The sequence below is a fragment of the Pituophis catenifer genome, unplaced genomic scaffold, assembly GCF_029215685.1.
Source record: "Pituophis catenifer annectens isolate HBS135680 unplaced genomic scaffold, rPitCat1.0.hap2 SCAF_9, whole genome shotgun sequence".
NCBI lineage: Eukaryota > Metazoa > Chordata > Lepidosauria > Squamata > Colubridae > Pituophis > Pituophis catenifer.
Window position 1 is genome coordinate 29,818,784 of NW_027256889.1, and position 25,875 is coordinate 29,844,658.

The 25,875-nt window shown below is 41.4% G+C and overlaps 1 protein-coding gene across 1 annotated transcript in view; it reads left to right on the forward strand.

Moving 5' to 3' along the window:
* KPNA6 (karyopherin subunit alpha 6) overlaps positions 1–25,875 on the forward strand; it is a 36,482-nt gene that overhangs the window by 3,695 nt on the left and 6,912 nt on the right. The window contains exons 2-10 of the mRNA XM_070950063.1: positions 8,425–8,561; positions 10,202–10,297; positions 10,736–10,835; positions 11,371–11,465; positions 12,229–12,360; positions 13,402–13,490; positions 13,721–13,820; positions 15,368–15,531; positions 17,630–17,708. Of these exons, the coding sequence (XP_070806164.1) occupies positions 8,425–8,561; positions 10,202–10,297; positions 10,736–10,835; positions 11,371–11,465; positions 12,229–12,360; positions 13,402–13,490; positions 13,721–13,820; positions 15,368–15,531; positions 17,630–17,708 (992 nt within the window). The remainder of the gene's footprint in view (positions 1–8,424; positions 8,562–10,201; positions 10,298–10,735; positions 10,836–11,370; positions 11,466–12,228; positions 12,361–13,401; positions 13,491–13,720; positions 13,821–15,367; positions 15,532–17,629; positions 17,709–25,875) is intronic.

A 25,875-nucleotide genomic window follows, 5' to 3' on the forward strand; every position in this document is an offset into this window, starting at 1 on the left:
TTGGCAAACTCTAATCTGGCCTTCCTGTTTTTGAGGCTCACCAATGGTTTACATCTTATGGTGAGCCCTCTGTATTCACTCTTGTGAAGTTTTCTCTTGATTGTTGACTTTGACACACATACACCTACCTCCTGGAGAGTGTTCTTGATCTGGCCAACTGTCGTGAGGGGTGTTTTCTTCACCAGGGAAAGAATTCTTCGGTCATCCACCAGAGTTGTTTTCCGTGATCTCCTGGGTCTTTTGGTGTTGCTGAGCTCACCGGTGCGTTCCTTCTTTTTGAGAATGTTCCAAACAGTTGTTTTGGCCATGCCAAATATTCTTGCTATCTCTCTGATGGGTTTGTTTTGTTTCTTCAGCCTAATGATGGCTTGCTTCACTGATAGTGACAGCTCTTTGGATCTCATCTTGAGAGTTGACAGCAACAGATTCCAAATGCAAATAGCACACTTGAAATGAACTCTGGGCCTTTCATCTGCACATTGTAATTGGGGTAATGAGGGAATATCACACACCTGGCCATGGAACAGCTGAGAAGCCAATTGTCCCATTACCTTTGGCCCCTTAACAAGTGGGAGGCACATATGCAAACTGCTGTAAGTCCTACACCGTTCACCTGAGTTGGATGTACATACCCTCAAATTAAAGCTGACAGTCTGCAGTTAAAGCACATTGTGTTTGTTTCATTCCAACTCCATTGTAGTGGTGTATAGAGCCAAAGATGTTAGAATTGTGTCAATGTCCCAGTATTTCTGGACCTGGCTGTATATAACAGAGGAAATCACTATTGGTTTCTGTAGTCTTTAAGTCAGTTTAGGGTACATTTACACCAATGGGCAGTGATGCTACAGGGGAAGTTCTTAGGCGTGGCGCAGCTGTATGCTGTTCTCAGTAATTTTAGGAAACAAATAGGCTACCTCTGCATGCCAATATTCCTCTTAGGAAGGGCTTCCACCTGAGACTTTTAAAAAAAACAGTCATCTGACAAAGTAGGCATTACAAGGTTACAGAAAAGGGGTCTGATTTGTGTAAGGAATTATGGTAAATGTGCACAAGGTGGTGAAGCCCTCAGTAATTTATTTGGGTAGTTCGAGTGAGTATTATCCTTCACGGCAATCTCAGAATCAGAGAGTAGGTCCCCTCTTGAGCTTTTTCCTCACGATGGATAATTTATAAAACTTCTTGGCATAGAGTAACAGGGTAGTAGAAATTGAGGAAATGAAACACAACCAGGGGGCAAATAAATTCTATGATTATCTCTGTCCTTTCTTGCAGGTAGTCCTCAACTTACAACCACTTGTTTAGTGACCATTCAAAGCTACAATGGCACTGAAAAAATGACTTATGACTGTTTTCACACTTACGACTGTTGCAGCATCCCTGTGGTCACGTGATCAAAATTCAGACATTTGGCAACTGTCTCATATTAATGTCGGTTGCAGTATCATGGGGTCATGTGATCGCCTTTTGTGACCTTCTGACAAGCAAAGTCAATAAGGAAGCCAGATTCACTTAACAACCATGTTACTAATTTAAAAACTGCAGTGATTCACTTAACTGCGGCAAGAAAGATTGTAAAATAGGGCAAAATTCACATAATTGTCTTTCTTAGCAGTGGAAGATTTCAATTGTGGTTCTAAGTCGATAACTACCTGTAAAAGCTTGATTGCCTCTGCATACTGAGATCGCTGGCTCCATTCCTTTTATTCAGCTGGATTAATTTTTTATGTTTCTTCTCTTTATTGTGTAATGCCATTTTATGTGTCCTGGCAGAAATGGAAAAGAAAGCTAATTTAAAATGGATTATTAAAAAGTGCTATGTGGTTTTTCCAGTTTCCTAAAAAATATCCCTTAATAACAAGGAACTAAATGGGCATTGCATCCAGAGTTGGTACCATTCTTTATGTTGTAAAACTGAAGGTTTTAAAACCAGTTTCTTACTAGTAAGCTTACAAAATACTCAGTAATTTAAGAATCTACTTAAATTCTTAGTATCCTGCATTTATCAGTTATAATTATGAAATAAAGTTTACATGAAAGAAGAATACTTGAAATATTCTCTTGTTTTCTTGAAATCTTTCCATTCAGGAATATCTTTTGAATTGTGGATGGTACAGGGTTATTTGAATTTTATATTAAGGATATTTGGGGGTGCAATTGCAAAAGCAAGACTATGCAGTTATGTACAGAAAGTCCTTGACTTACAACAGTTCATTTAATGACCATTAAAAGTTACAACATCACTGAAAGAAGTGACTTATGACTGTTTTTCACAGTTAAAACCTTTGCAGCATCTCATTGATCATGTGAACAAAATTCAGATCACATGAATTGGCAACTGCTTCATACTTAAGACTGTTGCAATCTCCCAGGGTCATGGGATCACTTCTTGCAACCTTTTGACAAGCAAAGTCAATGGGGAGCCAGATTCACTTAACAGCCAGGTTAGTAACTTATCAACTGCAGTGTTTCACTTAAGAGCAGTGGCAAGGAATGTCATGAAATGGGCAAAATTCACTTAACAAATTCTCACTTAACATAAATGTGCTCGATTGTGGTTGTAAGTCAGGGACTACCTGTATGTGGACATGTACAAACCAGTTAAAGGGGATACTTTAATGGGTGGGTTGAGCGGGTTATGATTAGTTGAAAAACCATTCTGTAGATTGTGGCTTCTTCTCTATCCACGTGAGGTGTTTTGATTTGAATAAAAGGTTCATGGAAGTGACTTCCTATAGATATCACCCTAATCCACTACTGTTAACATGCATGTTAACACACACTGCTTGATCAATTCTGCTGAACTATTTCTGGGGTGAGGGGGTGGTCCTTGATATTCTCTGAGCTTGGTTGTTTTCTTGCAGAAGTTTCATTATCCAAACTAGAAAACAGCACTGATAATGTTACCTAGTTTGGGTAATGAAACATCTGCAAGAAAAAAGCCAAGCTCAAAGAACATCAAGGACCTCCCATTTCAAACCTGACCTACAAATATTCTCTTTTATTAAACTGTTTCTGCAAATAAGAGTTGAAGAATAAGAATAGCCAGAACATGATTTGGTTAATGCTTTGATTTTCTGTACCTTACTCATAGGCATTAGAGTGCCATCTGCCTTGGCATCTTTCTTCATCTGATTTTATTAAAAAAAATCCTTTCATAAAAAAAAATAAACAGGAAACCACTGATCCTATATAAAGTCTATATTTCCCCAGAATACATTAGGGGTTGTGTGGCATTTTCCAGATGCCAGAATATGTTATTTCCACATAGAAAATAAAATGAAGAATGCTGGTGAAAAAAATTGGCTGTTCTCCATGATGGCCTTGGGCAAGGGGGCAGAAGAGACTGCTCTTCTGGATGGCCATTGGGAGGTGGCCCAGTGCCAACTGGAACTGAATGGCCTTTGTTTTTTAATTTATTGTCATGGCAGGAGTTTTTTCTCTTATTTTGATCTGCTAATATAGTGTTTTTATTGTTATACTTTCTTGTAGGATGTAATGAGCCATGTTGACTTGTAGCACTCAAGTTTTTATTTTTCACATTTTTGAACCACCCATCACCTTCAGAGAGCAACTTTATTTGCAAAGTAGATATTTTAGCTTCTTTCTTAACTAGCTAGAGTCTTAAATGATTTTTTTTCTTAATATTTTTACTTTGTAAATAACTCCTAATTTGCATCCAATGTTGATGAATGAATAATTGAATTGCTCTGGTTTGGTGACCCCCAGAATGATATGAAACAAATGTGTGCATAGAATAAACTAATATATCATTTGTTTATTCTGAGCCAGAATTGCTGAATACATATTTAGTATTGCTTAAGATGTTTACAATAATGAACGGTATTTAAGAATTTATGTATTTATGATATATGGTTTTGTAATGTAGCATGAGTAATATCATACATTCAGAATGAATTTAAGTTCAGAGTGAAGTATTGGATTTGCTCTATCTTACAAGTGTAAGATAAAAGAATTGTTTATTTTACAGTGTTTTTGACAGTGCCAAGGCTGAGAAATAACAGAAACACATCATTTCTTTCTTCTATGTAAATTGGCTTATGAGAAAGATTAATTATGGAATAGTTAATCTTTATCTACATACATTTTACCATTTTTTGGTGAAAAATAAACTGTTGGCTGTTAATGTACACACTAAACAATAATGTACACACTAACATTAGTATAGCAAAATAATGGAGTAAAATAATGGAGAGTAGTCTTAGCAATTGATCCCAGTAAAGACAAACCAGACAACTCACAGATCTGCTACTACTACTGCTCCTACTTGTGCAACCACCTGGGAAGAATTCTGTAAGACCTGGATTTTGGCTGACTGTCTGGGTGGGTGGGTCGAGCTTTGAGACTAGGGTTGGCTGCCATCAAATTAACCCCATCTAGTTGTAAAGAAATGCCGGTTAAAATACATAGGGACTGGGTTCCCTTGGATCTGGCTGTGACTTCTCTGTGTGACACAGTTGATGAATATCATCAGCATATTTTTAAATTGTCGCCTATATTTTGTAACAAAGAAGCTGGAACAGTCTTGGAGAGCATCATACCACCAGATTTGTAATGTTGTGCTGTCACTGTGACCATGCGATTGTTGCTTCTGCTGTTTGCCAGATTGGCTGGCAGAGAGGCTCTTCCAGGCTGCACCGTCAGACTTTTGCCTGGATTCATGCAACTGGGCGACAAAAGGATGGCACATTTCTTAAACTGGTGATGACTTCCTCAATCTCCGAATCCTTCTCCATCCTCTCTCGCACAGAAGCCAGTTTGTGCTGTCGAATGCCACCTTCCCCGGATGTCTGGGTGTAGCTAGCTTTTGTGAGTTGGGTGGGCAGGCAGGAGGGAACGAGGCAGCCGTGACTGGACACCAGAGAGGCTAAAAAGGTGATGAGAGAAAGGGCAGGCTGTTTTCCTCCCCCCTGCATTGGGGATAAGCCCTAGGGAACTTCCCGAGTTTAGCAGACAGTCCCTGACACTCCTGAAGTCCCTCTGCGGAATTTTGGATGCTTTGTTCTAAATGAATTAATGTTCTCCCAAAAGAAATTATATAAATTATATAAACTCAAGAATCTTGGGAAACTGAAAAATATGATCATAAAAGCCCAGTACCACTGAGAAACAAAAACAAGAAATCCAAGATGGCTGCACAAAGATCTCTGACAAATTGAAAGACAAAAAGGCCCCATAGATCTCTCCCTCAGGCTGGCCCCATAGATCTCTCCCCTTCTCTCCCTCAGGCTGGCTCCACAGAAGCGCCTCTTATCCTACCCCCTTCTCTAACTCAGGCTGGCCCCATAGATCCTCCTCTCCCCTTCTCTCCCTCAGGCTGGCCCACAGAAGCCTCTCCTGTCCTCTCCTATCCCTTCTCTCCCTTAGGCTTGCCCCATAGATCCTCTCCTCTCCCCTTCTCTCCCTCAGGCTGGCCCCACAGAAGCCTGTCCTATGCTATCCCATTCTCTCTAGTTTATTTTCAAGTCGGGAGGGGGAGTAGAACATCTAACTAATTGGCATCAGAGCGTGTTATAATAATATAGGGAATACTAATGCTCTGATGGTCATTTCGAAAAATCCTTTCTTAGTGAGCACCTAGAAGCCAAGAGGAACATACGTGGCAAATTTCAAGTTTGTAGGCTTTATGGTTCTGGAGATTTTGTGATTAATGTGTGAGTGGCTTTTGCTTTTATATATATAGATTGACCTTTGCCAATTCATTTTGATGACAATTTACCAGGATTAGTTTTGCAGTTATCCCAAGTAAACCCACATTTATTTATCTGATTATTTATTCCTAGTTCATTTCGTTGTGTTCTGTAGTCCGGCTTTGCAATGAAGTCACAAATCACCACTTGTGACATACCTTGTTGCCATGGAAAAGCGGTGCCATTATTGTGTATCTTTGTTATGACATCATTAATCAGGACAGATCACGAGAGAGCAAAAAAAGCTCCAGATTAAAGACTGGCTGAAAGTTATTGAAAGTCTAGCATCAGATAAACAGGTGTTGACTCTCTGTGCCTTATGCGTGCTTTTTTTTTCTGGTTTTCTGTTTAATTTTGAAGTTTTTCAGTTTTTCCTGACAGTTTCTTAAATATGGTATCCCCTGAAATTTGATTAGTGTTTACCAATCCGCATTTTGGGGCACCTTTTAGACATTCCCAGCGGGAACCAAGCTTCTAAAATAGGAAATCGGTGGCCTCCAAATATTGCTGAGCTCAGCCTACCTCCCAGTGGGCTCTCAGGAGCATTTGGAGGGCCCATTGATACTCCTTTGGAAAGCAAATTGTGCTTTGGAGTGACAGTAGTGAATTATGATGATTTGCAAATCACCGAGTTGCTTGTCAGTGTAGTAATTTGTGACTGATATCCTATAAGAACAGATAAATCTTACATCAAGCCAATGCTCAACAAAGTCTAGCATTTTGTGTCATAACAGTTGTTTCTATAGTGCCTGTAGGCAGGAGATGGAAATGATAGATATGATCCCCTTTTGCCATTGTCCAATTGGTATTGATATTTGTATTTGGTATTTATAAGGCAGTGGACAGAGTCCTCTGCAACCACTTGTCAATCAGACCCTTGCCCTCTTGGCTGATAAAAGCCTCCAGGACACTGAGCAGCAGATGGTTCATGCTGTTTAAGAGGAGCCATTCCTGGGATCTTTTAAGGAGGCCCTGGTTTGATCTCTCCTTAAAAACCATCACTCAACCCCACCTGCCTGGACAACTTTGGTCCAGTCTACTATCTTTCCTTTTTGGTGAAGGTGCTTGAAAAGGTGGTTGCTCAGCAGCTCCAGGGCTCCTGGATGAAACGGATTCCCTGGACCGCTTTCAGTCAGGATTCGGGACTGACTGTGGGACGGAGCCTTAATAGCACTCCTGGACGATGTCTGGTGGGAGCAGGATGGGGGCAGAGCCACCATTCTCACTCTCCTTGATCCATCAGTGGCTTTGATACCATTGACCATGGTTTCCTAACTATGGAACACAAGAGAGGGGGCCTGAGAGGCACAGTCTTTCTCTGGTTCACCTCCTTCCTCTGAGGCTGTTCCCAATCAGTATTGATAGGGAGTGAAAGATCCTTGCAGGGTCCCTCAGGGCATAGAACTCTCTCCTCTTTAACATCTATCTGAAGTCTTTGAGTCAGATCATTTGATACGCTGATAATATACCCAGCTCTATGTCTCCGTCCGGATGAAGTGAGTGATGCAGTGGGAACCCTTTTGCAGTACTCGGAGGCTGTGGGGGCTTGAATGGGGGATGACAGACTTAGACTGGATCCCGGCAAGACTAAGTGTCTTTGGGTGCATGGAGCCTCAGGATCTGAATGTCTGTCATCCTTAGTTCAGGACGCCCCCCCCCCTTTCAGACCCAGTTTGCAACCTAGGGGTTCTCCTGGACTCGTGTCTTCTGCTCGAAGAGCAGCTGTCAGGCATAGCCAGGAGGCTTTTGCACAGCTGTGGTTTGTGCGCCAGCTGTGACCTTTCCTGCATCAGGACTCCCTGCGCTCAGTTACTCAAGCCCCAGTCATCTCATCTGGACTGCTCCAATGGGCTCTACACGGGGCAACCCTTGAAGTCCATTGGGAAGCTTCAGCCAGTGCAAAGGGCGGCAGTGAGCACAGTCTTTGGGGTCCCTAGGAAGGCCATCTCACAGCTCTGCTCCATGAACCGCACTGGCTCCCGGTCTGCTTCCAGGGGCAGTTCCGGCTGTTGCTTCTGACCTTTAAAGCCCCTAGTGGCATAATAGGCCCAGGCAATCTCAGCCCCTCAAATATTGGAAGACTGCTATTCTGTCACCCCTAGTCCTCTTTTCACTAGACTAGACAGACATACGCTCAGTTCCTGCAATCATTCTTTATATGTTTTAGCCTCCAGGCCCTTCAGCACCTTAGTTGCTCTTTGCACTCTTTCCAGACACTCAACATCTTTTTTATATTGTGGTGACTAAAACTGGATGCAGTATTCCAACTGTGGCCTTACCAAGGCCTTATAAAGCGATAATAACACTTCACGTGATCTTGATTCCCACTGTTGATGCAGCCTGGGATTGCCTCGGCTTTTTTGATGGCTGCTGAACACTGCTGGCTCATATTTAAGTGATTGTCCACTAAGACACCAAAATCCCTCTCGCATTACTGCTATTGAGCCAAGTTTTATCTAATTGCATTTGTACAGATTAATTAAAAAGGCCCTGTAAAATTGAAAAATGTTGAAGGGTTTTAAGGTGTGCCACTATAGGTAAAGGCCAAGGATTTTTTCAGATCCATGCAGTGGAGTGACTCATTGCAGAATCTGAACAGACCTCCAGAGGATAGCATCCTTTGGTGTCCTTCAGCCTCAGGGCATGTGCGAGTAGCCTATTTTCTATTGATAATGCAAAAAAGATGGTGTCTGTTTTTTTTTCCCCTGGCCTGCAGAAACCATGGCGAGCCCAGCAAAAGAGAACAATTACAGAATGAAAAGTTACAAAAACAAAGCTTTGAACCCAGAGGAGATGCGCCGGAGGAGAGAAGAGGAGGGGATCCAGCTACGCAAACAGAAACGGGAGCAACAGGTAAGGGATCCCTGCTTCCTCTTTTTGATTGCCCACTCAATCAAAAGTGGAGTGGAGTAGAAGTATTGCTTCTGCTTGTCATTTTTGGCTGATACTTGGCAGTCAATACTTTGAAGAACAGCAAAACAGATAATAACAGGAGCAGTTTTGACATTGAGGTCTTCTAGTCCAACCCCCTGCTCAAGCAAGCGTCCTGTACCATTTCACTTCTGGTGGTGTAACAGGAAATGGGAGAAGACAATTAGAAAATCTTTTCTGCTAATAATAATAAAATTAAGCTAAGATTATTTATGGTTTTGGTGTTATAAAATGAGGTTAGGAAAGCAATAAAAATGCAAACAAGTCCAGTGAAATTATTTAAATAGTCTTTAAAGTATGAACAGCTGTAACAGGCTGACTGTTCTTTGTGCAATACAGATAGTCCTCGACTTATGATGATAATGAAACCAGCCCATTACGATCATAAAGTGTGATGGCCATAAAGTGGGACATTGTGTGACCAGATCTAATTTTACAACTTTTTTTGCATCAGTTGGTAAATAAATTTGGGGTTGTTAAGTGAAACCCATTGTTCTCTATGGGGCACTTTTGCAAAAACACAAATCACGGTCACATAACTGTGAGATGCTTCAAATGGCCATCAATCAAGCTGGCTGCTGAGCAACCAAATGCGGTCCTGTGACAACTGGGGATGCAGCTGCCAGAACTGGGCTATATAGCAGTACCTTTTGGATGTCCATAGTAACTTCAAAAGATCATTAAGCAGCCAGTCATCAGTGGAGAACTACTTGTATTGTAGAGTGGGCTGAAGGTTGTTCAGGATCTGACAGTAAATTGCTATCTCAGAATATAAACCAGGGTCAGTTTCTGACACCCGGCACTGGAATTCCTGTCATCCCACTTGCTCAGGTAGCGAGAAAAATATGTGTCTGCTTGGTAGTGAAACCCGAAGGTTGCGTTGTGGACGACAAAAAGATTAATGAGAGCAGTTCTGGGCTGAGCAGCTGTTCAGAGGCACCTCATGGCTTAAAGTGCAAGCTTTATTTTATGTCTCATTCTGGTTGATCTTCAGAAAAGGAAGAAAGGGGCTGCCCTAGATCTGCTGACACTTGGTACAAGGCAGTAGTATTTCCTGTTGGCTTCTTTGCTCTTAAAACACTCTGTGCGTGTGTATGAATTTAATATAAATTTTATATGTCACTTACATGCAGTTGGCAGTTGAAGGGGTAAGAACTATTTAGAGTAATGAAGCCATGAGAACAGTTTGGAGTGATTTATGATAGGGGAGTATGAAATTGCGCGTCCCTCTACATTTGTAGATCGTGAGTGCCAAGCCAGACTAAGTTTTGCCTTGTGCGACCTGGCTCAATGATGGTGCTGCCTTGTAATAGTACTAAAGAATAAGAATAATCATGTCAAGCTACTTTTCAATTAAGCCATATATAGAAGCCTTACCTGCAGAACAGAAAGCATCAATTAGGAGGTGGGGTTCTGCTTATTGAAACATCAAAAGGCAGGATGGTTACCAGTGTTGGGTTACAACACTGAAGTGCAGAGCAGCTGTTTAGCAATCTGCGGGTGACCACTCAGAATCAAGGTTTGGTTTGTTCCCCTATGATTTCATTCATTTTCCATTGCAGCTCTTTAAAAGGAGAAATGTGGAGCTAATTAATGAAGATGCTGCTATGTTTGACAGTCCCCTGGTAGATTCCTTGGTCAGCTCTACAATTGGAAGTGTAAGTAGAGATATACCGTGTTTCCTTCTTACTTCTCTCTCTTGTTCAATATCAGTAAGACATCTACATATACTAAAAAACTTCCGTGCACTTTGTAAATATTTTCTGCCTCAAAAGCTAAGGAAATCAACCTGTCAATTTCATTTTGAGCATTGGCAATCAGGTTCTAGCTAGAAAAGGGGATTTATCAGCTACCCCTGCAGGACCTCAGGTTGGGTTAGATGATCCCTTTTATCTGCTTTGGTACAATATGCTTTATTGTATCTCTGAGAAGGTTTTTAAAAGAATTTCCTGGGATTTAGATGTCTTTCTTCTTAACCTTAGCCTGGAATCTTCTCCTTGAAAATTGGAATAGTCCTGTATTAAATCTAAAGTTTGAGAATTGTTATGAAAGGTGGGCATTAAATTTGGTGATGGATTAACTTCTGATCTTTTCAGGAGGGTGTGATCACAATGGAGATGGTAAAAATGTTGTTCTCTGAAGATCCTGATCTTCAGTTAGTAACTACCCAGCGATTCAGGAAGCTACTTTCAAAAGGTACATTCAACTGTAACTCTTTTTAAGAAGAGTTGGTGAGATTAATTTAGTGTTTCTGTTAGGTCCTCAAGATATATTTGTTGTTCAAATACTTTGCCAAAAACATCTGAACATTTTCTATAGGTGGGTAGACTGGACAGATGAAATCTAACAGCAGGAGCAGACTATCTGAGCTGCTCATTTTTTAATTGTACTGAATTACAACTCATTTTATTTAAATGCCTTAAATTTCAGCAGTTAAGTTTTGACATGCCCAGTAGTGTGCAATGAACATACTTGGCTAAACACAGATAAAATGCAAGCATACATTGTGTTATACAGAATCACAACCTCAACTGGGCAGGCAGTTAGATGGAGAGATTAAATGTGTATATGGTCAAGTTGGTGATGGCATATCTGCACAGGGTTATGTGCAAGCTGGGATTGTGATATTCATCCCCGCTCCCCCAAACGATAGGCAATCCTTACCCAACACTGTTTGATACGTATTTAACTTTATTCCCGTTCTTCAGTTTCTTTTTAAATTTTATTTTAGAGCCCAATCCTCCAATCGATGAGGTGATAAGTACTCAGGGAGTTGTGGACAGGTTTGTTGAGTTCCTCAAGAGAAGTGAAAACAGCACACTACAGGTAAGAGGAGGGCCAGCTATTTCTTGAAGATCTTAATCAACTTTACAGCTTGCTCTGTCTTTGTCCTGCTTATTTCTGTGGTTGTGATCCAATTGACCAAAGACATCTCACTACAAAACAATACCAAAAAGGGATTGTTAAGGGATATGTGTGAAAGGAATACTTCGTTATTAGTTCTTTATTCCTGAATAAGTATAGGCTGTCAGTCCTTCAAAGACATGTACATTATTAATCATGCTTTACTATAACAATCCATTCAGATCCTTCCTGAGGGGCAGTTTATGATTGAAAACCAGACACCAGTTATTCCACTGGGATCTAGCTCCGGAGTGGCTTTCTCTTGCCTTCCTAGTCTTTTTGGCCTCCTTCCAGCTTTTCTCCTTGGTTTTGGTCTTGTGAGTGGTGGCAAACAGGCAGCCCCTCCTCAGTTGTGCCTCAGCCTTTGATTTGCATGCTCGGGTGGGGGAAGTTCATTGTGGTGCAGCAGCACCACTGAAGAAAGAACTGCCACTCAAAGAGGCTGTTGCCATCCTGCCACAGGTGAATTCCTCCCTCCCCACTGTCAGTGAAATGGCATCTATTTTATGGCTTCTAGAGCTGGTACACACTTTCCTCCACAACTAATTGTCCGCTGGAAGCTTTCAGTTGAAATCAGATTAGAAATGGCAGCCAGAGGAACTCCGGTTTGATCTGTTGAGGTTCAATCCCCAAACAACTTTTTTCTCATTGATTGTCGGTTGTTCACTGGCTGCTTCTCTTCCAGTTTGAAGCTGCGTGGGCATTAACCAACATCGCCTCAGGTAACTCACTACAAACTAAGATAGTGATTGAGGCCGGGGCAGTCCCGATCTTCATCGAATTGCTGAGCGCTGATTTTGAAGATGTCCAAGAGCAGGTGAGACTCAGACCTGGGCTACTGATTTCATGGCAGCTCTTGAGCTTTTGTTCATTCTCTCTCAAGCATTTCTGCAGCAGAATAGCCAGCTCAAGTTGTGCACAAAAGACGATCGATGGTGTCCTAAAAGGGCAGCAGCTTCCCAGTTTAAAAATTATTGAAATGACTGATTCTCACAAGATTTTAAAAATTTGTTTGTTTAAGTAGGGGAGGTGTCTGGAGCTTGGAAATGTTTTTGACCGATCTAGCCACTTTGTATTGCTTGTTTACACCTTCAACTATCCCACCACATTATAGGTTTACAGTTATATTGAAGTTGTTAGTGCTCCATCACTGGAGACTTTTAAGAAGAGACTAGACAGCCATTTGTCTGAAATGGTGCAGGCTCTCCTGCTTGAGCAGGGGGTTGGACTCGAGGACCTCCAAGGTCCCTTCCAGCTCAGTTATTCTATGTTCCATAGTCTAATTATGGTGTAATTACATCACACTGATTACTTGCCTTTCCCCTGGAAGGCAGCATACATTGGGGTAGGGGTCCTTCACTCAGTTTATTCTCACAACAACCCTATGAGGTATGATGGCCCAACTGGCTCTCTTATCACCCTGGGACTCAGTGTCTAACCTTCAGGCTCAACTGCTGCTGTGATGTCACAGATGCGTCGGACTACCTAGGGTAAGGCAAGCTGCTCTGTATGGCATGAGAGCTGGGCCAGTTGGCAAGAAAGAAGCACAGACCCCTAAGAGTTATTGGAAGGCTTGGGTTATAGAATGGGATGAAATAATCAAATACAGGGTAGTAGCTATCTTGAGGAGGGACAACTGCAAGGTGATGCATTGTCCAGGCTTCCTCCATGTGCCGGGGCTGCTAGGTTGAGAAGGTTGCCTAGACTATTTTGCGCTGCGTTCATCACAATAATAACAAAAAGCATGGAAGTGACTAAAGTCAGTGATTCATTTGCAAGGTCCAACTGACTGCTTCACTGTTGCTCTTAACGTACCCCCTTCAAGGACTGAGTCCTGAAGCCCCTGCTCTTCTTCCAGGCTGTCTGGGCACTGGGGAACATCGCTGGAGACAGCTCTGCCTGCCGTGATTATGTCCTAAATTGTGGCATCCTTCCTCCTTTGTTGTTGTGAGTAGCCACTGGGAGAAATTCCACCACTTTGTGGCTCCTTCATTTCCTTAGGCTGCAAGTGCTGAGTGGGGCAAACTTGTCCTAGAACCACAACTGATTTTCTTATTTTCCCTGAACCATCTAGCCGCTAGGACTGTTTATAGGATACAGTTGCCAAGCTCTTAAATAGCTTGGTTTAAGGCCAAAGGCCGTAATGTGGACTTAAGAATCATTTGGTTATATTTCAGGCTCCTCACAAAATCTACTAGGTTGACAATGACACGAAATGCGGTCTGGGCTTTGTCGAATCTCTGCAGAGGGAAGAACCCACCCCCAGAGTTTGAGAAGGTAAGATCCAAATGTGTATTACTTTATTTTCCCAGCCACAGGCATCTCTTGTGTGTCACAGACCTTCTCAACTGTGGCAACTGGAAGATGTGTGGATTTCAACTCCTAGAATTCCCCAGCCAGCACAATTGAGAAACACTACTTTATTTAGGCTCAGGATTAAAACTCACATCTTGCTCCTATCACTTAACTCTCCTTCTTGTGTTTAAAAGCACCCGAAGTGTAGTACCTGTGAAAATAGTAAAAGGTATGCCTTCTGCCATGTGCTCATTGTAACTCAAGTCCTGATAGTGCTGACTGCAGGCCGAGCATCTTACAAAGTTTAGTATTTTATTCTCCAACAGACAAGACAATTGGTGTGAGTAATAACTCTAAGCCAGAGTTACAGCTGTATCTAGCATATGAAACCCTCAAGGTCTACTTAAACAACAACTTACTCCCCTGTAATCCCCATCCAAACTATCTTCGGGTAACATTGGATCAGGCTGTCTTCTATAAGATACCCCTAGAGAATACAGCGGTAAAAATCAATGCTAGAAACAACATGCTCCAAAAGCGATGTGGAACTAAATGGGGAGCTTCAGCTGCCACCCTCGGGTCATCAGCACACGCCAGACTCAACGACATCATGAGGGTTATAAGTGGATGTATTAAAACCACTCCAACTTGGCTTCCTGTTCTGAGCCGCATAGCAATGCCAGCTTTACGAAGGCTCAGTGCACAACTGAGAGAATACAGAAAAACTATGAACAACTCACTCCTACTAGTGCATGCCAACCTTCCTCATTTATCAGCAGAAGACTCAAATTCAGGAAGTCCCTACTAGCCCTTGCACAACATCTGCCCAACAATTTTAACATCGATTCCCAGTGGAAAGCCAAATGGGCCTTTGAATGCCCAGGCAAAGGAAGACATATCGCTGACCCCACAAAAAAGGTGCCAGGCTTTGAACTACATCAGCAATGGACAAACTTGAATTGGAATTGCACCTTGCACGGCGTCTGCCAGGGACTCTGTATCAATGGGGCCTGGCATCCTCCACTCAGTGGGACTGTGGCAGTGGTGGGTTTCTACCGGTTCGCCCTGGTTCGGGCGAACTGGTAGTAGCAGCGGCGGGAGACTCTGCCCACCCACCCGGACGTCATCATGGACGCTTTATACATGTGCAGATGAGAAGAAGAAGAGAGAAGCGCCATGAGCGAGCGAAGCAAGTGCATGTGCTCCTGGTTCCAAACCAGTAGCGAAGGTGAAATGTTAATGTAAAATGCTAGTCCATGTATGATATGCCATATGCTAAATGAAATAAATAAACAACTGCATCTATGGATAGAGGGCTGATTTACCAGCTCTAAAATAAGCGTTCAGTGTGATTATAGCATGAGACATTGATTTGAATATACAAGCTGTATTTCTGAATTGAGCATGAAATAAGAAATTTGATCTTACACACCTAAAACTCTGTGGAGAACTGCTGAAATGCCTGTAACTTCCTCTTGACCTCTTGGTCCGGTGTTCTCACGATCTCTTGCAATTGTGTTTTTGGGCAGGTGTCATCCTGTTTGCCGGTCTTGTCTCGCTTGCTCTTCAGCAGTGACTCGGACTTGCTTGCAGATGCCTGCTGGGCACTTTCCTATCTGTCGGATGGACCCAATGAGAAAATCCAGGCGGTCATAGATTCAGGAGTGTGCCGGCGACTGGTGGAATTGCTAATGTAAGTGTAAAAGTGCTAAATTATGGTTCACTTAGCTATAGCTTATTGAGTAATTGGTTAGATTCACATATGCCACAAATAATGGTTTGCAAACTACTCTGGCTGTGTTCATTTTGTGAAGTCAGATATGAAGAGTCTGTGTGGGAATGACCTCGGGAGGCAGGAGGAAAAGCTGCAGAAAAGGCAGCACTGGGCTAAGAGGCAGCTGTGCCCTCACAGAAGGAGAAGGGCCTGGGAAATGTCTCGGGAGGGTCCTCCTAGGTTTTTGGACTGGAAAGCCAAAGGGGGAGAGACAGACTTCAGACTTGCATGTTTCTGTGAATAAAACCTTAAACCCTGTTAGCACATCTGGGTGTGCTTGTTGCCTGGACTGCCTTACAAAGTTGTCAGTAGGTCATGTGCCTTCAAGTTAAATCAATTTCACAAGAATTACACTTGAATATTTTCTGACACATTAATTGGGGGTGTAGCTGAAGTTGATCCAATTTTCAAAAGAGGACAATGATACTGAGGCGGTTTCCTTTCTTTTGAACTGTGGGGTAGCGTCAGCAGAGGGTTCAGCCACTTCCTAGGTGGGGAGAGGATGGTGAGAACGCACATTGAGTGCAAAGGATTGCTGCAATCTGTCATTGCGATAGAACAGTGTGGGTGTCCCTACTGTCCTCCTAAACTCCCATCTCCAGTGGAATAAATAGGAAGGGGGCTGAGTGAACTGAGGTGCATTTGGGAGAGCTTGAGGGAAGATGTGAGCTGGAGGGGATGCACTTAAAGTCCCAGCTTAACCCATCCTGAGTCTAGTGTGTTCCAAGTAGGTGTGACTGTAGGAATCCCAGCACACGGAAGCAGGATGGGGAAGCTGCTTTAAGGTAGCAAAGATCTGGTATGTGCAGGTCCAGCTTTTTATAAGTAGTCTTTGACTTATGACTGGTTGCTTAGCAACCGTTCAAGTTACAGCTGACCCCAGAAAGGGGACTTACAACCTGGGTTCAAAGCAGAGGTGGGTTTTAGCAGGTTCTGACCTGTTCTGGAGAACCGGTAGTAAAAATTCTGACTGGCCCCACCCCCATCTATTCTCTGCCTCCCAAGTCCCAGCTGATTGGGAGGAAATGGGGATGTTGCAGTAACCTTCCCCTGCCATGCCCACCAAGCCACGCCCACCAAGCCATGTCACACCCACCAAGCCACACCCACAGAACCGGTAGTAAAAATTTTTGAAACCCACCGCTGGTTCAAAGTGTTCCATTTCTGAAGGTTTTCAAGAGAGACTTGTCCAGGATGGTATAAAGTCTCCTACCTTGGGCAGAGGGTTGGACTAGAAGACCCTCAAGGTGCCCTCCAGTCCTGTGAGTCGATTCTGACAGACAGGGCCCCGGCCTGGTTATATGTCCAGACTCTGGGCATTCGGCAACATGGCTGCATATATGGCATTTGCATGTCCCATGGTCATATGACTGCATTTTATGATGGTTTTGCTGAAAATCTTTTGGCAGAACATATCCATAGCGAACCATTGGTCGTAATGGCAATCTCCATTATGATTTTCTGTCAAGGACTACCTGAATTCCAGAGAATCTGTAGCTTAGAGCTATTATTTGACATGGGAACCTTGACTGTGGTGCTCCAGACCTTGGCCTGGCCTGAAAATTTTGACGAAAGCAGGGGCTGGTGTAATGTGCCCTGGCCATATAAACCAGGTGCATGGCCTATGACAGTGGTGGGATTCAGGTAATTTAACAACCGGTTCTCTGCCCTAATGATTTCTTCCAACAACCAGTTTGCCAAACTGGTCAGAAAGTTAACAACCGGTTCTCCCGAAGTGGTGCGAACTGGCTGAATCCCACCACTGGCCTATGATCTTCCAGATGTTGCTGAGCCACCTCAGCCAGCAGCCCGGAGGAGCACGTGGTGGATTACAGCTGAATAATATTGAGGGTCTTCCTTGATTCTCCCACTGGCCTCGATGGGGTTTCCTGGCTTGCATCCTGGCTTTGCACAAATAGACTTCGCTGGGATGTCTCTGATGGAATCCATTATTGAGGAATAAGAAAGACTAAACTTAAGGAACGTTGAGTGTGTTGTTGTCTTTTTCTGCACACAGGCACAGCGATTACAAGGTGGCTTCCCCAGCTTTGAGAGCAGTTGGCAACATTGTGACGGGGGACGATATCCAAACCCAGGTGATGGGGAGTGGGCTTGTGTAGCCCATTGCAGGCTTCCCCCCCAGGAGGCCCCTTAATTTGTTCCCTAAATCTTCCTTTGAAATAACTACCACCAATGTGGGGAAATCAAGCTCCAGGACTTTTGCTTCCGGTCAATAATCACAGAGGTTGTGGAATCTGGCCGTGATACTGGCCTTGGTACTCAAACAATGATTTAAAACAGAGATTGGCTTAATGTCAGGGACTGCAATTACTCATTGATGTGGGGGACACTAAATTTGCTTTTGTTGATGCAATTCATTGAAGACTAGGAATTACTTTCTTTTCTGCTATTTTTTTATTTGGGTATTTCTATTTTTGCTACAGTGTAACAGCAAGGGCTTAGGAGAATAAGTGGATCTTTTGGTCTCTCATGAAAATTACCAGATATACACACACGCTGTTGTTTTGCCACTCCTCAGATGTCAGTCCTCTCAATGTGGGGCCCTTAAAAGGTTCACGACTCAAGACAAAAAGACAAGGGACAAGGTGGCACTTGTGGCAGCCAGTAAAGTTTAGGGCTGTTAAGCAAATTTGGAATATGGAGAGTGGAATTGCTCAGAGACATCCCATCTCCCCACCCCCCAAGGAGATCCCTGAGCTCATTCCCTAAATTCTCCTTTGAAACACCCACCGCCAATCTTCTGCCTGTTTTCTTGGGTGGGAGTCTTGTAAGTAAAATTGATGCTAGCAGTTGGTACTTTGCTTTTCCGTTTCCCTGTTTATATATATTTTAAAAGTATTTCTTTTTAAGTTTTAAAAACAAACTCTATTAAATTTAAAAAAGAATAAAATTGTATAAAACATTCACAACCTTAAAATACAATCAACAATATCAACAAACAACAAACAAAGTATATATAATGTATATAAGTACACATATATACAAACCTAATTTTCCCTTTTTTTCCCCTAATGACGGTATATAATTACTTTTAATTCCATACTAAATTTTGACTTTACTTTCTTTTCCATTGGTTTATCCACTCATACCAACTGTCCCATATCTTAAAATACTTTGAGTCTTCCTTATCTTTCAATTTCAATGTTAGTCTATCCATTTCTGCACATGTGTAAATTTTTTGAATTATTTGCTGCTCCAATGGGAATTGATCTGTTTTCCAAACTTGTGCTAGGGCTAACCTAGCTGCCGTAATTATATGTAATATTAGGTACTTTTTTTCCTTTCTAATGTTTCGTTTAATCATTCCTAACAAAAAAAATTCTGGTTCTAACTCAATATCCTCCGCAATTATTTCTGATATCCAAATTTTTATTTTTATCCAATATTTCTTAATTTTTGGGCAAAGCCACCAGACATGGAAGAAGGTTCCCTGTGCTTGCTTGCATTTCCAGCACGTTGGATTAAGGTTTGCATACATCCTCGCCAATTTCGCAGGGGCTAGATACCATCTGTACCACATCTTGTAGTGGTTCTCCTTATATGCTACAGATTTTGTTATTCTATAGTTGGTTTCCCATACCCTTTCCCATTCTTCCAATTGTATATTTTTGCTAATATTCCTTACCCAAGCTATCATTTGTCCTTTGACTAGATTTTCTGCTAGGTCAAACTCTAATAAGTATTTATAAATCTTTGAAATCGAATTTCCATCTTTGGCTCCTAATAGTTTGTCTAGTCGGTTGGGATTTATTTCGATTCCTCCTTCCTCATTGTCTTTATTGTATCTAGTTTGTATTTGTAGGTAGGGCCACCAATCCATTTCTATGCCTTCTTCCCTGAATTCCTGCCGTGTTTTTAATCTTCCTTGGGGATCCAGTAATTCTTTATATCTTATTAATTTATGGGGGGCTAATGTGTTGGGGTGTGTTGCCGCCTCCAATGCAGATATCCAGCCGGGAACCTTCATATAATGTTTGTTTTTAATTTCGAACCAAATGCCAATCAGTGAATTTCTTATTATGTGGTCTTTAAAATGTTTATAGGTTTTGTTCCTGGCATTCCACAAAAAGGCATGCCACCCCTTTAACAAACTGTGGCCTTCCAATTTTAATAGTCTGTAATTCTCCAAATTGACCCACTCCTTAATCCATGTTAAACTCGCTGCCTTATAATATTTTTCCCAAGCTGGTAGGCCAAAACCCCCTCTAGATTTATCATCCTGTAATATATTTAAATTTATTCTTGGTTTTTTCCCTCCCATACGAATTTTGATGTTATTTTGTTCAAATTTGTAAAAAAGTTTTTCTCTAATTTAACTGGAATAGTTTGAAATAAGTAGAGGAGTCTCGGGAGTATATTCATCTTAATCGCCCCAATTCTTCCTAGCAATGATAAGTTTAGTTTCCCCCATCTTTCTAAATCATTTTTAATTTGTTGTACTAACTCCCCATAATTATTATCTTTTATACCCACATTCCTAGTTGTCAGATTAATACCTAAATATTTTACCCTCTTGACTACTTGTAATCCTGATTGTTTTTCTAATTCTTCTAATTGTTTTGCTGTTAAATTTTTAGTTAATATTTTAGTCTTATCCTTATTCACTTTTAAACCTGCCACCTTACCAAATTTCTCTATTTCTTCTCTTAATTTTAGTTCTGTTTCTAATGGGTCTTCTATGAAGAATACAAGGTCGTCAGCAAACGCTTGAACCTTGTATTCTTCTCCTTTACCCTTAAGTCCTTTTATATTTTTGTTAAGTCTAATTCTTCTAAGTAGATTTTCTAGCGTTAGAATAAAAAGTAGTGGTGAAAGTGGGCATCCTTGTCGTACTCCTCTACTTATTTCAAAAAAATGTGTTAGTTCCCCATTGAATAATATCCTTGCTCTCTGTTTTGTGTATCTGTTTTGTGTATCTGTGTATCTCTCTGTTTTGACTATCATCTTTTCGAATTTCTCCCCAAATTTCATGTTCTTTATTTGTTGTGTCATGAAGCTCCAGTTGACCCGATCAAACGCCTTTTGTGCATCCAGGAAGATCAGGACTACCTGTCTCTCGGGATGCACCTCATAGTATTCTATTACATTGATCACTGTCCTTATGTTGTTTTTAATTTGTTTTGCCGGCAGGAATCCGTTCTGGTCCGAGTGTATTCTATGGTTTAATATTGTCTTTAATCTGTTTGCCATCAAATTCATAAAAATCTTATAATTGGAATTTAGTAAGGAAATCGGCCTATAATTTTTTATCTGTGATGTATCTGCCCCCTCCTTCGGGATTAGCGAGATATATGCCTCCCTCCAAGATTCTGGTAACTTTGCCTCTTTCCGTGCCTCATTGTAAACCTCTAATAATATCCAATTCAGTGATTTCCCTAGTCCTTTATATAATTCTACTGGTAACACATCCGTTCCTGGGGTTTTATTGTTTTTTTGCTTCCTAATTGTTGCCTGCAGTTCTTCTATAGTAATCTCTCTATTGAGTATCTCTTCCTCTTCTTCGGTTACTACTGGCATTGTCTCCTCTTTTAAATATTGGTCTATTTCTTCTGTTGGCACCTTATCCTGTGTATACAGTTCTTGAAAGAATTGGGTTACAATCTCTTTCTTCTTTTCTAGGTTCTGGCATAACTTACCATCCTTATCCTGCAGTTGATGAATTGTTCGTTTCTCTCTTTCTTTTCTTAATTTGTAAGCCATCCATCTCCCCGGTTTGTTCGCCTGTTCAAATTGATTTTGTTTTAGAAATTTCATTGTATTGACATATTTTTCTTGCTCAAATAAATTCAATTTGTGTTTAGCTACCATCCAATTAGTTCTTATTTGTTCATCTCCTGGCCTTTCCTGTAATTTCCCTTCCCAATTTTTAATCTCTTCTCTAATTTTGTTGTATTCATTTTCCTTCTCTTTTTTCCGTTTACTATTATAGGCTACTGTTAAGCCTCTAATGTAAGCCTTTGTTGTATCCCACAGGTTTTGGAGGGATGTCTGATATTTATTGTTATCTTTGAAAAACCCCTTCAATTCTTTTTCTATCCTTTCAGTATACTCCTTTTCTTTCATTATCTGAACATTCATCATCCATCTGCTCCTTTTCTTTCTTTGCCCTCTCCATTCTATCGTTATTGGGTTATGATCAGCCCAATCGTTCGTCACGATCTCTACTGAATCTATCTCTTGTATTAAACTCTTTGTAACCCATGCCATGTCTATCCTTGACCAGGATTTGTGGGGGTTGGAATAATATGTGTACCTTTCCTCTTCTGGATTATATAGCCTCCATATATCTACTAAGTTTAGTTCTTCTGTTAAATTAAAGAATGTTTTTGGCAGCAAATTTTTCTTTTTTTTATTATTATTTTGATCGCTCTTATAATCCTTTTTTGGATCCACAATTGTGCTGAGGTCTCCTAACAGACATACATTTTCTATATTTTGTTCTATAATCTTTTCGTGCAGTTTTTGATAAAATTCTTTTTGTTCACTATTTGGCGCATATACAACCACTAACAGCACACTTTTACCTTTGACCTTTACTTCAATCATCAGGATTCCTCCTATCTTATCTGCATATTTTAAATTACTTTCTATCTCTTCATTAACAAAAACTGCTATTCCTCTTTTCTTTTCGTCTGCTAAGGATACAAATAATTTCCCTAATTTTTTACATTGTAAAAATTTTTCATCTTGTTTTCTTATATGGGTTTCTTGAAAACATACAATATCTATTTTTTGTTTAATTAACTTCCTAAATATTTGATTTCTTTTAACTGGCGAGTTAAGTCCATTTATGTTTAATGATATAATTTTAAGATTCCGGTCCATTCTTTAAAGTTGGTCTTTTCCTTTTTTGTTCCTTTACTTCCTGTCCTTTTTCTTAGCCTGGTTTTGTGCTCTTGTCATTACTCCTTCTTTTCCTCGGATTTCCCCCTCTTCTTCTTTTTCTTTTTCCTTAATACTCTCCTCACATGGGGTTTCTTGATCTTCTCGTCTTTGTTTTGGCTTGCCTCTCTTTTCCAATTCTTCTCTTCTGCCATTTGTTCTTTCTACTTCTATTACCTGATCGTGTAGGGTTTGTGCCTTCTCTAAGAGTCAACTTTTATCTTTTTCCCCTGCCACGTGACCAATACTCCCTCTGGTATTATCCATCGAAATAATATTTGTTTTCTGTTTAGTAATGCCGTGAGGAATCCATAGTCTTTTCTCCATTCTCTAATTCTTCTTGGTATTTGTTTTAATGTTATGATTTCTTTCTGTTTATAACACATTGGTTCTTCTTTTGTTATTCTGAAAACAATATCTCTAACTTTCCTCCGCACAAAACGTACATGGACCTCCCTTGGCAATTTGTGTTGTCTCGCATAGTTCATATGTACTCTAAACACTTCATCCAATTCATTAATAATCTCGTCTTTAGCTCGTTGTAGAGCTTCTGCGATCATTTCTGACATTATTAGGGTTAGGTCCTCATCTCTTTCTTCTCTCAAGTTCTGGAACCTTAGATAGAATGCCGCTCTCTCCATCTCTAACTCTAGACCTTTGTTGAGGCCTGTCATCTTCTCATCCAATAGTTCTAGCTTCTCTTCTGTTTGCTCCGGTTTTTTTTCTATGGCCGTAATCCTTTGGTCTTTTTTTTGTATTATATCTTGAATAGAGTCCATTTTTTCATCTAATTTTTGTATATCTTCTTTGACCGAATTTTTGACTTCGTCCAGGTCTCTCCTAGCTTCCTCATGGTTTCTAGATAAGCACTCTTGCATTTTTAATATAGTCTCTTATCTTGTCACTAATGTTGTCTGGACAGTCTGCATACTCATGGTGGAAGTTTGCTTATCAGTCAAGAACATCCCTTCTAATGTCTTTTGTGTTGCTGGAGAAGCTGTTAGTCCAATTGGTGTTGAAGTGACCTTCTTTCCTGTTTTAACTGTGGTTACTGTGGTGGATGTCATTTCCTTCAAAATTTTGTATTGTTTTTCTAGAATTCTGTCTATTCTGATGATATTCAGCGTATCATCAGCATATTCTGATGATATGCTGATGATACTCAGCTGTACATCTCCACCCCAGACCACCCCAACAATGCCCTTGATGTGATGTCTCGTTGCCTGGAGGCCGTGCGGGTCTGGATGGGGAGGAACAGGCTCAGACTCAACCCTTCCAAGACTGAGTGGCTGTGGCTTCTGGCGTCCTGATATAGTCAGCAGGTGCCATCGCTGACTATTGGGGGTGAATCTTTGCCCCCCACAGAGAGGGCTCGCAATCTGGGTGTCCTCCTGGACGCACGGCTGTCTTTAGAAGAGCATATGACGGCCGTGGCCAGGGGGGCCTTTTATCAGGTTCGCCTGATCCGCCAGTTGCAGCCCTTTCTCGATTGGGACGACTTGCGCACGGTCACTCACACCCTTGTCACCTCCCGGCTGGACTATTGTAATGCTCTCTACATGGGGCTCCCCTTGAAGAGCACTCGGAAGCTCCAGCTGGTCCAGAATGCGGCCGCGCAGGTGGTTATGGGCGCAACTCGTTGTGCCCATGTAACACCCCTCCTGCGCGAGCTGCACTGGCTCCCAGTGGTCTTCCGGGTGCGATTCAAGGTGTTGGTTACCACCTTTAAAGCACTCCATGGCATGGGACCCGGGTACCTTCGAGACCGTCTTCTGCCACCAGTAGCCTCCCACCGGCCAGTTTGCTCCCACAGAGAGGGTCTCCTCAGGGTGCCATCGGCCAAGTTATGTCGGCTGGCGACACCCAGGGGGAGGGCCTTCTCTGTGGGAGCCCCAGCCCTGTGGAATGAACTGCCCCCGGAAGTGCGTAAGATCTCCGACCTCCGGGTATTTTGTTGTGCACTCAAGACCCTGTTGTTCCGCCAGGCTGGGCTATCAACATAACAATTTTAAATTGGGTTTTAAATTCCTGGGGTTTTAAATTGAGTTGAACTCATTTAATAATTTTAAATTATTTTAACTGATGTTGTCTTGTGTTTTTAATAGGCTGTACACCGCTCTGAGTCCTTCGGGAGAAGGGCGGTATAGAAATAAAATTATTCTTATTCTTATTCTTTATTTATTTATTCGAATTTCTATACCGCCCTTCTCCTTTCGGACTCAGGGCGGTGAACAGCCAGATAAAAAACATCTATACAAACATCACAGTTAAAAAATAAAGTTAAAATAATTTATAAATTTGGCCCATAATTTAAAACTTGTCAATTAAAATAAATATTAAAATTTTTAAAACTAACCCTAAAATCAGGACAGACCGGCTAGCTGAAAAAAATAAGTTTTTAGGGCCCGACGAAAAATCCGGAGGTCGGAGATCACTCGTATCTCTGGGGGTAGATTGTTCCATAGGGTAGGTGCCACCACAGAGAAGGCTCTCCTCCTGGGGGTCGTCAGCCGGCATTGTCTGGCCGACGGCACCCTGAGGAGGCCCTCTCTGTGGGAGCGAACCGGCCGGTGGGAAGCTATTGGTGGCAGAAGGCGATCCCGTAAGTACCCTGGCCCTAAGCCATGGAGCGCTTTAAAGGTGATCACCAACACCTTGAAGCGCACCCGGAAGTCCACCGGAAGCCAATGCAGCTCGCGCAGGAGAGGAGTCACATGGGAGCGCCCTGTCGCTCCCATAATCCCCCGCGCAGCCGCATTCTGCACCAGTTGGAGCCTCCGGGTGCACCCCAAGGGGAGCCCCATGTAGAAAGCATTACAATAGTCCAGACGAGAAATGACGAGTGCTTATTCTTATTCTTATTCTTATTCTTATTCTTATTCTTATTCTTATTCTTATTCTTATTCTTATTCTTATTCTTATTCTTATTCTTTCCCAAATCAGCATTCGCTTCTGGCTTTGTTTTGTAGACTACTGTTTCCTAATATTCTTGAATAGGTCTAAGTATATTCTGTTCCTATTTTATTTAAATAAGAAGTCTCAATCTATACCTTACAAGTTATATTTTAGATAGGGTATATCTCACTAATTGATTCTCACACGAGCTGTATCTTAATCTTGATCTTAGTAAAAATCCTTATAAATAATATAAAGTGTTAATTAATTAATTTTCTAACTGGCTTAATATTGATAAAATCTTAATCAAAACATGTATAAGAAAGCAGCAGACAAAATATTATAACATATAAACAGTACTAAACAATTATATATATAAGTTGATTAAAGTTTAAATTGATTGTTTTATAGATAGTTAATGCTTAATCAATATTTAATACTAATTTGTAATTAACATAAATATTA